Here is a 17,181-nt window from a genome sequence, read left to right as displayed (position 1 = left end):
GAGTTATCTCGCTCTGGGAGTTAGGAAGTGTTGTCTTCCTTAGAACTGAATAGTCGCCCTATATTTTTGGCACGTGTATAAATGTGTGTGCATATATGTATGTGTGTGTGTGTGTATATATCTATATATATATATATGTATATGATGTCATATCATGTGCTACTGGTATCATGTAAGCCAGTACTACCTACCTCATGGTCGGATCACCGGCGAGTAAACTGGTTCCCCCACCAGACTTGTTTGGCAAGGAGGGTGGCTAGTCTCCCTGAAGGATTAAAAACAAGACCTTCTAAAGGGGCGAATGAACCCTTTTTCGGGGTTAACAGCCAACTAGCACCGTGTGTGTATGTATGTGTGTGTGTGTGTGTTGGGGTGGAGAGGGCTCCCCTAAGCCGTGGTGAAGGCAACCTTTAAAACCAATGAATGTTATGGTGGTCAAGCAACCTTTTATACCAACGTTTATCCACAGGCAGGTTTCCGCCAGAAGTTAGTATACATGTCGCCAACCTGAACTGTCATCTAAGCTTCAGCCTCTGTCCCATCGACGAAATGTAGCAACCTTCTGCTGTTCTATAAGTATTTTGATGGTAAAATTACAAGCACTTGTATCCCTCGACGGGAATACCCTCGACAAACCCGACAAGCAGCTAAATCCCACCCCTTCACTCTAGAGATCCCTATGTATAAGAAAGCCTTCTACTCCAATAGTTTCTTCCACAGAACTGCTAGACTTTGAAACTACGTTCTGAGATTCTGCTTTCCCAACTGTACTAACATGCAGAATTTCAAATGTAATGTGAACAAACATCTTGCTACTCACTCCCTTCATAATATCCTTGCAACTTATGTCCCCGATAGTATCCCCCCTACTTCAAAATGGCACTGTGCCTTGTTTTGGGTGAAAATTGAAAAAAAAAATGAATTGAACTCTGTCAAGGTAGGATAAGCTGCTTCTAGCCGCTTCTGCCCATATGTGGCAACAATACTCCATCCTTGGACGTACTTGGCTTTTATATAGATAGAGAATTGCATCAGCAGTGAGATATCTACTGGATCGATAGAAGGATCCAACCATTTTTCCAGCAGCCTTCGCAACGGATTTAATGCATGTGTTCCATTTAAGATTTAAGATCAGGAGTAAAGGTCAAGCCCAGAAGCTTGTCAAAACATGAGGCCTCCCCAGATGAGAGCCATTCATTTTAATTGATGGTAAAAGCTTGTACGAATTACAAGCACTTGTACCCCCTCGACGTGAATACCCCCGACAAACCCGACAAGTAGCTAAATCCCACCCCTTCACTGTAGAGATTTATTGTATTTCATTATTCTCAATAATTTTATATATATTTTTTTTTTTTTTTTTTTTTTTACAAAGGCATCACCACATTATCAAGGCCCAGAGGCCACTCAAGGATAAGGGTTAAAGAGTGTACAGTAGAAGTTGGTCAATATAGTAATCATTAGTAATGAAAATTTGGTAAATTTAATAACTTATATGGAACGGCTCATCAAGAACTTATTTACCTTAGACTTGAACACAACCATATTGTAGTCAGCCAGAAAGCAGGAAAACGGAAGACAATTCCACAGGCGTGCAGTTCTAAGAAAGAAGCTTTGTTCATGGAATCTATGTTTAGGTTTAGGCACAGATAAAGAGTGGGGGAAATTATTGATAGTGTTTACAGCTAGACGAGTGTTTCTTGTGAAAGTTTGGCGAGGGGGGACCATAGATTGAAGCTCAGTTGAACACTTTCCATGAAAATAACGATACATCAGAGACAAACTCGCAACATCTCTTCTGTGAGATAGAGGTTGTAAGGAGGAGAAAAGGACATCTCCTACGAGGCTACGAAGTCTATTTTGAACTCTATCAAGGCAGGACAAGTCCTTTCTAGCAGCTCCTGCCCAGATGTGGCAACAGTATTCCATCCTTGGACGTATATATATATAAAACTTTTATTTCTCATCGTTCATTTAATAATATTGTTTTCTTTTGTATAATCTATTCCTTAACCTAAACCCTCAATTTATTCCCACAATAAGGAAAAAAAAAAAAAAAAAAGAAAGAAAAGAAAAAAAAGGAAAAAAAAAGAAAAAAGTAAAAAAAACAAAAAAAGAAAAAAAAAAGTGAAGCATGCATGATCTCCCGTGAGTCCACAGTGAACGTGGCATAAAAAAAAATGACTAAGTTTAGCATTTACCTCCCCTTCCCATTTAGCCCCCAAAACATCCCCAGGGGACGTCGAATCCTGGTGAAAATGAACAAACGATGCAGTTTTAGGCCTTAACATACGTAAATTTCAGTTCTGCACCAAGCAAAAAAAAAAAAGAAATGACTAAGCCCGTCATTTGCCCTCCCCCTACCCATTTAGCCCCTAAAGTCTCCAAGGCCTTAACATATTTAAATTTGAGTTCAGCACCATGCAAAATTGCTAAATAGACATACACAGAAAATTTTGGACAAATATGGTAAAATAGTCCCAAAAATGGAGTGTGCTTATTAGCTGTAAAAGAGCCCCTGGGGCACATGCAAGAGTCATCGCGAAGTATAGACAAGCAAAATTATATAGAAATCAGTTAGTTACAACTTTTCAGAAAGTTTTATAAAAATCCAAGGCATCAATTTTTTTTTAATAAGCACAAAAGTGTCAATTTTAGCCATTTTAACATGAAAGGCACCCTTAAGGGGACAACCGGAGTTTCCCAGAAAATCCGTTCTGTTACTTTTTATTCATGCCATGTTTAATGTTTGTGCAAAATTTCAAAAACTTCCAAGATGTAGTTATTGAGAAAAGTGCGGATAGATGATCAGACAAGGGTGAATTTACAGGTCCACCTTCCTTTTTGTCGGGGTACTAAAAAACTTCTTAAATTATATCCCCCTGTTTCAAGTTGACCTCTGCAAAAATGAAAAAAAAAAAATAAAATAAAATAAACATCTAAAATGCACAAGTGCCAAGTGTTACATCATGTGCTGGCATCTAATAACATCATCTTCTCCATTTTTTTTTTTTTTTTTTTTTTTTTTTTTTCAGATCGTGCTTGAATTTCTGGCCAAACTGTTTTGCATGACGTCTGTCGTGAAGAGGAACAGGTCACGACATCTGGTGGCCCCCGAACATGAATTTGAGTCCGGAAAGGCTAATTTCTACAAATTGCCCACAACTAGCGAGAAGCAACCACTGGACCCACCGGTCAATGACCAGTCCAACGACGAGCTGCTGAACGCAAAACCCGGTTTGGAGTCGGATGTTGCCTTCATCAAGGGCTTCACCAAATCGTACTGCCAGAAGATGAAAGACAAGGAAGCTGAGATGAGGTTCCGCCAGGGATGGAGGGATGTTGCCCAAGTTATAAACAGGTTCTTTTGTGTCTTCTACATCCTGATCATCCTCATCGCTGTTGCAGTCAACCTGATCCAGATACCAAGTAAATAGATCGAATCAGTCTTTGAAATCGATCGATATGTTTATCCAATTTTAATGAATTGAGTTTGAATTTTTTCATATATAAAATAAAAGGGTTTGTATTACTGTACACACAGATTCGAAAAAGTTGTCAAAAAACAAATATATATAACAAATAAATGTTATCAAAAGCAAGATAAGTTACTTTTCTACCAAACTGGATAATTTTTTAGTGTTTTTATTTAATGTAACATGTTTATTCAGCTCGAAAAACATACAGTATTTACCGATGTATTTGAAAAAATGCAAATGACGGCATGTTCGTTGTTGAACACGCTAAGTTTGGAAAAACCAGTTTAAACAAAAAGGCTATACAAAATACTGTTAGAAACTCACTCAATATATGTTACCGTGACATAGGCGGACATATATTCGGTGGGTTTCTAACAGTATTTTGTGTAATTTGTTTGCTTTTAATTCATTTTCCCGAACTTACCTTGTTCAACAGCAAGCATGCCGCCATCTTTCTTTTTCAAATATATCGATATACACTGCATGATTTTTGAACCGATTACACGTTTTAAAGTGAGTAAAACCACTAAAATCTTTTCCAGGTAGGTAGAAGAGTAACTTATCTTGCCTTTGGTAACATTTATTTGTTTTATTTTTTTAACCACTTTTTCGAATTTCTGTGTCTAGTAACACAAATCCGAAAATATTATACACGGAAATTTATTGTTTACTTCTTTGTGGGACACGTCATAGCTGTATCCCCCTCTAAAAATTGAACTTGCTAAAAATAAATAAGGACACTTTTTTTTAATGGTATAATTGCATGTAAAAAGACATCAGAAATAAAAGATATCCGTTTTAAGAGCTGCTTTTTTTTTCTTTTTTTTTTTAAATTGATTTTGAAAATCTTTTATTCTTAGGACAGAAGAATTTTTTGATGTCTATATATCATTTGCTATCTCGAACAAAAGAATATTTTACCTACCCTAGGACGGGTATTACATGTAAACATATGTATGAAATAATTATGCCTTCCCTAGGACAGGTAATATACAGCACGTATCTGAAAGAATTTTACCTTCACTAGGACGGGTTATGTACGATACACTTTAAAAATAATTTTACCTACCCTCGGACGGGCAACGTAACTACATTTATGAAACGGTTTAATGTACCTTTGACAGGGATTGTACAACATCTGTGGACTAATTTCTCTTCCCACTAATGCTACTAAAATTAAAAAAAAAAAAAAAAATGAAGTCATTTTTAGAAGATGGATCAATTCTTGAGCAAAATTATTATTTCAGCACGGTCTGTATTCTGTATAAGCTTTTTTTTTTTTTTTTTTTTTCATTTGAAGATTGTAATACTGGGTATGGGGCAGCCAAACCAGCTGCCAACATTGCCCCACTTTTTTATTGAAACCAACCGAGAGCTCTTTTTAGTATCCTCATTGTTCCCTTAAGTGCAATTGTCTGAATCTCTTTTGCACTTGGTTCACCAGGAATATTAGTTAGGTAGGACTTCAGGTTCTTCTTCATAAGCCCTGTGGCACCTATAATAACTGGTATGATTGAAATCTCCTTAAGATTCCAGTTTCTTTTCATATCATACATGAGACCTTGGTATTTGGTCTGTTTCTCTATTTCAGCTCTGTTCAGACCTCCATCATTAGGAACACTCACTTCAACCAAGGTTGCAACTCTCTCTGACTTATTCCATATAACTATGTCAGGTTTCACAGCAGCATTTTCAAGGTAGGTGGCTGTAGGGATTACATGGTCGTAATGTATGGTATATAAGTCATTTCAAACTGTTCTTTCAGGTTGATGTTCCCAGGACTTGCTGCTCCACTGGATGTTTAATTTTTTTACAGATGGTCCAGTGGAGGTACTTACATACTCCATCATGTCTTGCTGTGCATAAGCCAGTATTTTGTTCTTGGTGATTAATAAAGTGACTTGTTTTTTTTTCTTTTCATTTGTTGATTCTTATTCACTCCTGAGCAAGGGCATATATTCTGCTAGTGTGTGCGTGGGTGGGGGGGGGGGATTAGACCGGGAAAATGCTAGTTTATTTTGGTGTCCTACCTTATCCCCACCCATTTGTGCTGATGAAGAGACAATATTAAAAAAAAAAAAATTCATTGTCAATATTAATAAAAATGAATATCATTTCCGAAACTATCGTACATTCAATTTGATTATGTTTTGTTTTTCCTTTTGAGATTGATTCATAATTTACAATTATTAATCTTTATCCTCTCTCTTTCTCTCTCTCTCTCTCTCTCTATATATATATATATATATATACACACAGGGTGTCCGTAAAGTTACTATACAGACACCCGGGTTTGTATTACTGTACACATAGATTCGAAAAAGTTGTCAAAAAACAAATATATAACAAATAAATGTTATCAAAGGCAAGATAAGTTACTTTTCTACCAAACTGGATATAATTTTCGTGTTTTTATTCAATGAAACATGTTTATTCAGCTCGAAAAGCATACAGTGTTTACCGATGTATTGGAAAATTCAAGATGGCGGCCGATTCTCTCTTTAACACGGTAAGTTTGGAAAAAGGTGTAATAAATAAAAAACCGGTTAAAATACTGTTAAAAACTCGCTCAATATATGTTACCGTGACATAGGTTGACATATATTCGGCGGGTTTTTAATAGTATTTTGTATAGTTTTTTTATTTATAACACCTTTTCCCAAATTTACGGTGTTAAAGAGGGTGTGAGACGCCATCTTGAATTTTCCAATACATCGGTAAACACTGTATGTTTTTCGAGCTGAATAAATATGTTTCATTGAATAAAAACACAAAAAATTATGTTTCATTGAATAAAAACACAAAAAATTATCCAGTTTGTTTTTTGACAACTTTTTCGAATCTATGTGTACAGTAATACAAACCCCAAACACCCTACAGCTACACAAAAATAAATATTAACTATTAATACAAATATAATACAATAAGACTGTATAGTAACTTTACGGACACCCTGTATATATATATATATATATATATATATATATAACAACGTCGTTGTCTTCATTAGTCCCGACTTTTGAACACCTCAAACCTGGATATATATATATATATATATTAGTGTTTGGATGATTAATTGGAATATTAGAGGGTATCGGAAATTTTTTTATCAATTTTCCGATGCCAAAACGATTCTTTTAATTGTATTTTTTTTTATTTGATTTTGTTTAAAGCAAAATCTTTCATTGCTAATAATAATGATAAAATAATAAATATTTATTGATTTTAAAAATACCAGTAAAGCTAAAATCGATGGATTCTCCCCCACAAGTGTATTTTGACGTTTAGGAAAATATTTGCACATTTAACATTTGTGTTTTTACAGTAATTGGAATAAAAAATGCAACTGTATAGTTAAATATTTAGACATTTATAAAGAATCGGAATCAGTAATTGTATCGGAATTGGGAAAAATATTGGAATCTTCCCATCACTAATATATATATATAGAGAGAGTGTGTGTGTGTGTGTGTGTGTGTGTCAGGATGTGATGAAAAGAAATCAAATAAAGTGCTTGATCGCGAATATGAGAGCTGAAAATACAAATATTTATTTAAAAACATATATATATATATATATATATATATACATATTCCAAAGACGAACCAGTGGTTTCATTGTATTCAACCAGCCATCTGTGGCTGATATGAAATCAGTACAAATCATCAGCGTCAGAAGAAATAGCAACAATCAATCCATCAAAAGGAAATGAAATGCATTTTGACATGATTAAAATTCGAAAATTGGAAGAGAAGCTTCTGGTGAGTTAAGAGCAAAATAGATTCATCGATTGATATAATAATTAAGTGATTGATTTTGTGCTACGAAACAGATATTGTCAAGAATTGTAAATGTCAACTGAATTAAAGGAATAAATTATAAGATGGTCAACATCATGAATATTGGAATATAGTTTTTTGTCATTCATTCACTATATTGCTCTGTAATTACATTGAGCTTAAATAAGGATTGGTATATATTATAATGAAATAAAGTAGGTTTCCACAGAAATATATATATATATATATATATATATATATATATATATACATATATATATATATATATACATATATATATATATATATACATATATATATATATATATACATATATATATATATATACATATATATATATATATATACATATATATATATATATACATATATATATATATATACATATATATATATATATACATATATATATATATACATATATATATATATATACATATATATACATATATATATATGTATACACGCACATATACAGTTTTTTTTTTTCTATGATTTTTTCATGGATTTTTAATAATAATAATAATAATAATAATAATAATAATAAATTGCTGAGAACACCACAAATTAAATGTAGGTTTTTTTTTTTAAGCCAAGGAAGACGAGTGGCTTTTTCTTATATATGACAGGGGCGCATGCAAAAAAAAAAACAAAAAAAAACAACGTTTTCATTTGGTTTCAAAACGTTTAACCTCCCTCATCTGAAGTGGGGTTTTTTTTTTTTGGGGGGGGGGGTTCTATGATTTTTGCATGGATTTTTAATAATAATAATAATAATAATAATAAATTGCTGAGAACACCACAAATTAAATGTAGGTTTTTTTTTTTTAAGCAAAGGAAGACGAGTGGCTTTTTCTTATATATGACAGGGGCACATGCAAAAAAAAAAAAAAAAAAAAAAAAAAAAAGTTTTCATTTGGTTTCAAAACGTTTAACCTCCCTCATCTGAAGTGGTTTTTTTTTTGTTTTGTTTTTTTTAAATTCACAATCACCCCCTAACAAGGCATATCGCCACTTAGGCATAAGGGGCAAGTATTTGGGACCATGTCTAGGAAAGATTAACAAGATGTTGGTTTACGTTACATTTAAACTTCTGCATATCAGTCAGGCTCGCAGGTGGCAGGAAGGGAATTCCAAAGTCTAGCTGTTCAAGGGAAGAAACTATTGGAGTAAAAAGATTTCTGGCATTTAGAGACCTCAACAGTGAAGGGGTGTGATTTTGTTGCTAAGCGGGTTAGTCGAGGATATGTATGTCGAGGGGGCACAAGTGCAACAAGTTCATCAGAACACATTCCATTAGAATACTTGTAAAACAGGCACAAAGATGCAACATTGCGGTGATGAGACAGGGGTTGGAGCTTTATTGACAAAGTGGGGCCTATTAGAATGAAGAGGGAGAGACTAGGAGTAAATGCACCAATGAGGAAAAGGAAAAGTTTTATAGAATCTGTGTTCAAATTATACAAAAAAAAACAAAAAAAAATGGAAAAGTTTTATAGAATCTGTGTTCAAATTATACAAAAAAAAACAAAAAAAATGGAAAAGTTTTATAGAATCTGTGTTCAAATTATACAAAAAAAAAAAAAAAAAAAATGAATTCCGAAACTTATAAAAAAAAACGATCCAGTAGAAAAATAATTACAAGTAAAAATATAACTTTTCGAAATTATCGATTTTTAGCAGACATTTTAATGTGGAAGAGTTGTGCAACCAATTCAGTATGACAAACAAGGGAGATAACCCTTGACTTAAATGGACAAGGTCAGGGTCCACCAATGCATTTCAAAACGTAATTGTGACTGATTTTTTTTTTTAGGCCTCTTGATTCCTTGGGGAACATAGAGCCATAACGATGCTCCTCCAACGGACCCGATTATGGTTGGTCCTCTTCAGTTTGGCCAATGTCATTCCGGAAGTTCTGGACTCAGCCTCAATGCTTCTTTTCTATATCTGCCTCAGGTGACCAATTTTACGCTCGTCTTGCAGGTTCCATTCAAGGGTCTGCCTAGTGATGTTTGATGCAGGCTTTTTTTTTTTTTTTTTTTTTTTACATGGGTGTCACCACTTATCAAGGCCCAGAGGCCACTCGAGGATAAGGGTTAATAGGAATACATTAGTCATTGTGATTTTAGCATAGTAAACAGTGGGAATTTTGTAACTTGGATTACTTAGGGGGACGATTCAATTAGAACTTGTTCACATTGGACTTTTTTTTTTTTTTTTCATAGGTATCAACACATTATCAAGGCTAAGAGGCCACTCAAGGATAAGGGTTAAAGAGTGTACAGTAGAAATTGGACAATATAATAATCATTAGTAATGAAAATTTGTTAAATTTGATAACTTATATGGAACGGCTCATCAAGAACTTATTTACATTAGACTTGAAGACAACCATATTGTAGTCAGCCGGAAAGCAGGAAAACGGAAGACAATTCCACAGGCGTGCAGTTCTAATAAAAAAGCTTTGTTCATGGAATCTACGTTTAGGTTTAGGCACAGATAAAGAGTGGAGGGAATTATTGATAGTGTTTACAGCTAGACGAGTGTTTCTTGTGAAAGTTTGGCGAGGGGGGACCATAGATTGAAGCTCAGTCGAACACTTTCCATGAAAATAACGATACATCAGAGACAAACTCGCAACATCTCTTCTGTGAGATAGGCTTTCGCAAGGTGTGGCCATTTTTGTTTTTTGATCTCTATCTACAATAGGGTTTGGTTGGTTTTGTCCTACAGTTATTCATTGGAATGCTTCAGATTGCTTTTCGATCATCTTGCATGAATAGAGCATCAGTTTTTTGAGTGGCATAAGGGATTCAAGGAAGGCAGGGAGTTTGTGAGGGATGATGAGAAGTGTGGGAGGAGTAAGAAAGTCAGAACATCAAATTTGATTGGCCAAATAAAGAATTTCATGGATCTGGTCATTTGATGTTTAGGATGTTTCTGAGACATCTGTTCGTGAATGTCTGGAGTTTGTGGGTGTTGGCCTTGGTGACTCTCCACGTTTCTGAGCCATAGAGTAAAACCGACTTCACATTGGTGTTGAAAATTCGGATCTTATTCCAGAGTGAGAGGGCTGCTGTTCTCCAGATTGCTCTTAAGATGCTGAAAGCGTGTCTGGCTTTGTTTATCCGGCGCTTGATGTCCTCATCTGTTCCTCCATCCCTGTTGACAACACTGGCCCAGGTACACAAACATGTCGACCTCTCTAATGTTCTCTTGTTGCAGTTGCGCTGGATTTTGCCTTCTGTTGATTCATTGTTAGTAGCGCATTATGTACCGGATCATTTTTTTTTTGTCATTTTTTAAATTTATACACGACATGTAAAAATGGAATAATGTTTTCACCTGAAATGCGTTGGTTTAAAAGATCACTAATGCAAACATGCACCAAACAAATGGTTACTGAAAATTATAATTGGAGAAAAATTTTTTGTTATTTTTTTTTTTTTGTTTCATATCGAATGTTTTTGCTTCTCTTTTGCATCACAAAAATATAAAAAAACAAAAAAAAACCAAGAAGGCTGTAGCAATGTAGAAAATCAGGTTATTGAAGTGATGTGACGTATAAATGGGAACATACGAATCTTGTAGATCTTATAAATCTTTGTATATCTATTTATTTTTCAATATCATTCACACACCATCTGCCTTCAATAAGTTTCCAGACCTTTTTTTTTTTTTTTACAGACATTTAAAATTGTCGTAGACCCTTAAAAATTCAGTCGGTTATTGCTATGCATCTTACGAGATGACTGACCAATTTTTTTACGGTTTCAAGTTCAAATAAACAGCTACAGCAGGAATTGGAATACACTCTACTAAAGCTTGATTGTCACAGCTGGTGAATTTCAAAAATGCAATCAGGACGTAATGACACTTTAAAAGATATGCAAAAAAAAAAAAAAAAAATTATGTTTTAAATTTAGAAAAAAAAAAAATGCCACAGAAACGTATGGAATGCTTCAGACTGCTTTTCGATTATCTTGCATGAATAGAGCATCAGTTTTTTTGAGTGGCATAAGGGATTCAAGGAAGGCAGGGAGTTTGTGAGGGATGATGAGAAGTGTGGGAGGAGTAAGAAAGTCAGAACATCAAATTTGATTGGCCAAATAAAGAATTTCATGGATAAGGACTGTCATGTGTCTATAGAGATAATAAGTGTACAGTTTGAATACTTGTTGCAGGCACCTCATATGACCGAGATGGTAAATGTCTTTGATATTTTGAGAATGAAGATAGAGCAAACTGAACTGATTCTGTTTTTATGACATTTGTAATATAGGGGGTTTCGTTGAGAGAGTCTTATTATACGCACAGTCTTAGAAGAGTCTTATAAGTGATGCTTAGAAAGAATCTTATTAGATTGTTAAAGATATAAAGCACAATCCTGAAAATTTTAGAAAAAATGGTAAAAGCTGAACCAGGAGGATAGCTGAGAAAATACAACAGATTGCACTAATGAAAATGGCTGAAATGTTAAGGAAAACTCTTGAATGCAGAGACTCGTACACATGAGTTAGATTCTGGACGAAATAATAGACCGCATAATAAGTGAATGCAGCAAACTAGCTCAAAAAGAATAGAAATGATCAAATAGACAAGGCAGTGCACTGGAAACTATGCAAACAATTGAATACCCAGACAAATAGTACAAGCACAAACCAGTACCCAAACTTAAAAGCTGGGACCATAAAATCCTATGGGACATGGACATATAAACAGATAAACTCACTCATTCAAGGAGACTAGATGATATAATAGGTAACAAGGAGAAATGTCCTGCAACATCATAAATTTCACCGTTCTGTAAGACCATAGGACGAATATAAAATAGATGGAGAAGCGAAGCAAATGCACATGGTTGGCCAGAGAACTGAAATGGATATGGAGGATAGAGGAAAGTCAATATAACCAATAATCTTAGGAGCACTAAGCACAATCCTGAAAATTTTAGAAAAAATGGTAAAAGCTGAACCAGGAGGATAGCTGAGAAAATACAACAGATTGCAATAATGAAAATGGCTGAAATGTTAAGGAAAACTCTTGAATGCAGAGACTCGTACACATGAGTTACAAACGTTAAACAGCTTTATAGAAACTGCAGCAGAAGAAAAAAGATAGAGAAACACCACATGGAACCAAAAAAAGTAAGACTGTAAAATTGTAAGTTAACAACCCTCCTCAAAAATTTGTAGTATTGGCATCAACTACCCCCCCCCCCCAATAGCCGAGAAGCTCAAAAGACTGAGGAGAAAAGACACTAAACAGATCTGCACTGGATGGATGCAAAGAACCTTAGACCTTGGGGAGACTTATTACCATCTAAATTTCAGTGATGACCAATGGTTATTGCCAATGAGAAGTCAATAGCAAGCGGCTGTTGCAATGATGTAAATTTACTTGCAAAGGATATTAAAAGAGGGGGGTATTGGATATCTGGGGAGATTTGTTGTCACCCAGACTTCAAGGAACATCACCGAGTGTTTTCAGTGAACAATTTCTGGTGACAACCTGTGTAGGAACCCTTAGTTCTAATAATAACAATAATTATTATAATAGTGATAGTAAGTTATAGACGAAATGTAGTAATACAAAATGTGAATATAAAAATTGTAATGATGGCTGTATTTATCTATGCACACATATAAAACATATATAAAAGTATATACACAAACACATGCACGCACACACAGACATGTATACCTTTTTGGTCCCCTGGCAAAAGGAGGATGGACTTGTAAATTCACCCTTGTTGGTTCATCTGCCCGCACTTTTCTCAATAAATACACCTTGGAATATTTTGAAATTTTGCACAAACATTAAGCATGATATGAGTAAAAAAGTAACAGAACAGATTTTCCAGGAAAACTCCGATTGTCCCCCTAGGTTAAAATGGCAAAAATTGACATTTTTGTGCTTCTTAAAAAAAATTGATTCCTTGGATTTTTATAAAACTTTCTGAAAAGTTGTAACTAACTGATTTCTATTTAATTTTATTTGTCTATACTTTGCGATAACTTTTGGGTGTGCCCCAGGGACTCTTTTAAGAGTGGGGGAGCATTTGCAATATTTTTGATATAGTGGTATGGTATAAACACTGGTGATAGAAACTGACCAATCAAATGGATCCATGTTCTGGTAGCAATTAATCAGAAACCAGAATTGCTCCATAAAAATATTGAATCCTTTAGCATTCCAGCACATAATTTTTTAATGTCGACACGAGAATGATCTTTTATAAAGTCCAGGACCTGTACAGAACAGCTACCCACTTAAAATTCTTCATCTTCATTTCGTTTTATTTTATTTATTTATTTATTTTTTTTTTAAATATTTCTTTAAATAAATTTAAAAAAAAAAATGTAATAGTAATCATCTCCAGGACTTGTGCAGATTAGCTACCCGTCGGAAACTTTTCTGAACTTAAACATGGCTTTCAATTCAAGATTAACTTTCCCAATTTTTATTAACTGCCAATTGCTTCACTTTTGCTGCATATTTTTGGCTCGCTTTCTTTTTGAAAGAATCAAAGACATTTTTACTTTTTCAGTTATAGTAACCAGTAAGCCGATATTTACTGATTTTGAGATGTGAATAGTTTTGAAAAATAAATCGATATTTTCTTTTCTTTTAGTGAATTGTTTAGAAAAAAAAAAACAACATAATACTCACATGCACCTGTCTCAGTTTGTGTATGAATTAAAATATAATATTTATACGTATTTTACAACCGGGCAATGTCGGGCAGCCTGCTAGTAGATTTACAAAGATTTATAATTTTAATAAGACCTTCGTTTGGTTTTTGTTCATATGTCATGTCACTTCAATATATCTGCTTTCTACATTACTAACAGCCTTCTTACACACTTGCAAATTAACAATTAAAACAAATAAGTAAAATTTCATATTTGAAATCTAATTAAAATTTGTAAACCAAAAGAGATTTTAATTTTTTTTAAATTTTTTATTTTTTTCCACTTTGAGGTATTTTGAAATTTATAAATAATCTCACATTTTTTTTTGTCTTTTTTTTTTTTTGGAAGGGGGGGGGGTCCAGAATCTAAACATATTTCTAAATAAAGCAGAAGACTTGAATCATAAAATTAAAAAAAAAAAAAAAAAAAAAAAAAAAGAAAAAGAAAAGACAGCTAGATAAATATTTTAACACCAAGGGCAAGTAATTGCGTAGATTTTTTTTTTTTTACAGAAGAGTTATCGTTCTTGGCTTAAACACCAGGAAAAGAAGAAGAAAAAAACTATCAATTGTTCGTTTTCTGCGACTTTTTGTTAAATATCGTTGTTTTTCTCTCGTAAGATTGTAATATACAATGAACATGGTTGGACAGCAGGTATTGATGCCAAGTAATTGTGGACTAATTAAGCTTTACTCGAGGAACAATTGATAGTAGCCAGTAAGCTTGCTTTGTAAGCCATAAATATATCAGTATAAATACATACATAGCATAGTAAGAATCTAGCAATATCTATATAATTTGGACCTTCGTATAGGATATTGTATAAAGATTTTTTTTTTCTATTTTTACCTTCTTATGTACATTATATATTTATATAAACCAAGTAAGTTGCAACACTTATTAAAATCATAATAGTATAAATTTTAATTTAATACTTTATTCTGAGCTCTATTTTATATTCTAAAAAATATTGAGCTTTTTTTCTTTTTTTTCATTCGGAAAATGATTTCTATTCAAATCGATTTGAAATATATCGAATTCTGCTTTTTTAGCTCCAATATAATCAATGTATTTATAAAATTAACTAAAAACCAATATTTTTCTCAAAATTCGTTTATAAGATATGCCTAAGATTATCAAGCAAGATCGCCATAAATGTCGAGATATATTCAAACAAAACGAGGTTTGGTACAAGTGCACTTTAACTCACCAGTAATATTTTTTTTGTTTTCATTCTCTAAAGAGTTATAATAGCAAAAAGGAAAGACAATCCAAAATTAATTAATGTTTCAAGCAAATTTTTCGAGTAAAAAAAAAAAAAAAAAAATATCAAAACAAATTCATTTATATGAAAATATTCTAAAATTACTATTACATTTTTTTTATTTATTTAAAGAAATATTTAAAAAAAAAAAATAAAATAAAACGAAAGTTTTGTTAAAAAAAAAGTTACATAAAAAAATACATATGAAATTATTCTAAAATTATTATTACAATTTTTTTTATTTATTTAAAATATTTAAAAAAAAAAAAAGTTGTGTTTCATAAAAATACATATGAAAATATTCTAAAATTACTATTACAATTTTTTTTATATTTATTTAAGGAAATTTTTTTTTCAAAAAAACAAAAAAAAAACGAAAAAGTTTTGTTTAATAAAAAGTTACATAGAAAATACTTTTCATGATATTCTAAACTGAATGTTATATTTCATTTGTGCATTATAAAAAAATATTTATTTTGAAAATAATTATTTTGAAATATAGAATGTTTAATTTTATTTGTAAATTTTAAATACAATTCATTTTGAAAAATATTGTTGCTAAATTTTTAACAGTTTCAAGTAAATTCAATAAATATTTTTGTTATTTAATATTTTCTGTTGTGAAATTTTGTTAAACTCATTTTGAATTACCAAAAAAGTTAGAAAACATTCATTTTGGATTGTCTCCCCTTTCTGGTAGGATAGCTCTCCTGAAAATGAAAACAAAAATTACTTTCAGTGTATCAAAGTGTACTTGTGCCCAAGTCTGGACAAGAACTGACCAATGGTTTCCACTCTCTAAGTCCTTTTGGCTAACGCAGTAGCTATTATCAGGGGTTGTTAACTCAACAGGAAAGCGCTGGTGCATGTCTTAAGGGAGGTGAGGCCCATCTCACGCAGAGCATGGCTTTTTACGAATTTAAAAATTAACGTTAAAATGCTGATTTATATTTACTTAGATACAAGATAGTTTTTTTTTTTTTTTAAATGTGGGGGGTGGGGGGATAACCAGTCACCCAAGAAAGGAATATTCTGAATTACGATAAAAAAAAAAAAAAATTATCCTTGTTAAAAAGGATCTCTAAGCACGGGTCGTAAACATTGATCCCAACTCGAAGGTCAGAAAAAATAGCGGTTCAATATAATTAAGTATAGGGGAGGGGGAGTCTACGTACGAAAAAATAAAAGCCACACAAGAGAAGGTTTCAAGATTTTACCCCCGAAAAGTAACGACTCTGTGACAATGGCTGCAGTGTTAGCTGAAAGTTGCAGTCGAGAAGGTCGATTCTTACGTGGCGTCTGACGAAAGTCTTGCTCGTTCGAAAGTATGAAGCGCACAAACGGCGACACGTGTGTCTGTCATTGTTAGCTAGAGGTGTATATGTGTCGACCGATTTCGTTTCGGATTTATCATACAAAAAAATGTATTTCTACCCTATTTGCAAAGACCTAATAAAAGAACATTAAACTGAAAACTGTGAGATTTGGAAAAAAGGTTTTTTTACTTAAGCTTTGAGTTTAAATTTCAAAAAAAAAAAAAAATGAAGATGCTTTTGCAAATTGAAATTATGTTTTTGTTTCAATGTTCTATTAGAGTGAATTGTAATAAAAAAAAAATTATTAACATAAGTAAAAAAGAAAACTTTTTACTTAAGTTTTGAATTTAAATTTAAAAAAAAAAAATGAAGATGTCTTTGCATGGCTGTTACAAGTTGAAATTATTTTTTTGTTTCAGTAAATTTTTTTTTTTTTGTAATAAAAAATTATTAACATCTAATATAAAACATTAGTAAAAAAGAATACCATTCCACCTCTCTTCTTTATATATCTATTTTTTTCACTATCTCTCTCTCAGCCAATTTATATATATATATATGTATGTCAGGGGTGTGAGTTCCATTACAGAAACATTGATTTAATTTGAATAAAATAAAATACGC

At 32.7% G+C, this 17,181-nt stretch overlaps 2 protein-coding genes across 2 annotated transcripts in view; one reads left to right on the top strand and one right to left on the bottom strand.

The window, feature by feature from the left end:
• The window catches only part of LOC145268613 (neuronal acetylcholine receptor subunit alpha-10-like), a 106,299-nt gene extending 102,018 nt beyond the window's left edge, over positions 1–4,281 (top strand). Inside the window, exon 9 of the mRNA XM_080124082.1 lies at positions 3,036–4,281. Within this exon, the coding sequence (XP_079980208.1) occupies positions 3,036–3,437 (402 nt within the window). The 3' untranslated portion in view covers positions 3,438–4,281. The remainder of the gene's footprint in view (positions 1–3,035) is intronic.
• Positions 1–17,181, bottom strand: part of LOC145268612 (uncharacterized) — a 746,770-nt gene that overhangs the window by 52,109 nt on the left and 677,480 nt on the right. The window lies entirely within an intron of this gene.

This window comes from Euprymna scolopes, chromosome 44 (assembly GCF_053919585.1).
Source record: "Euprymna scolopes isolate OS-2025 chromosome 44, ASM5391958v1, whole genome shotgun sequence".
In the NCBI taxonomy this organism is placed as follows: domain Eukaryota; kingdom Metazoa; phylum Mollusca; class Cephalopoda; order Sepiida; family Sepiolidae; genus Euprymna; species Euprymna scolopes.
This window is presented reverse-complemented; position numbering and strand designations above follow the sequence as displayed.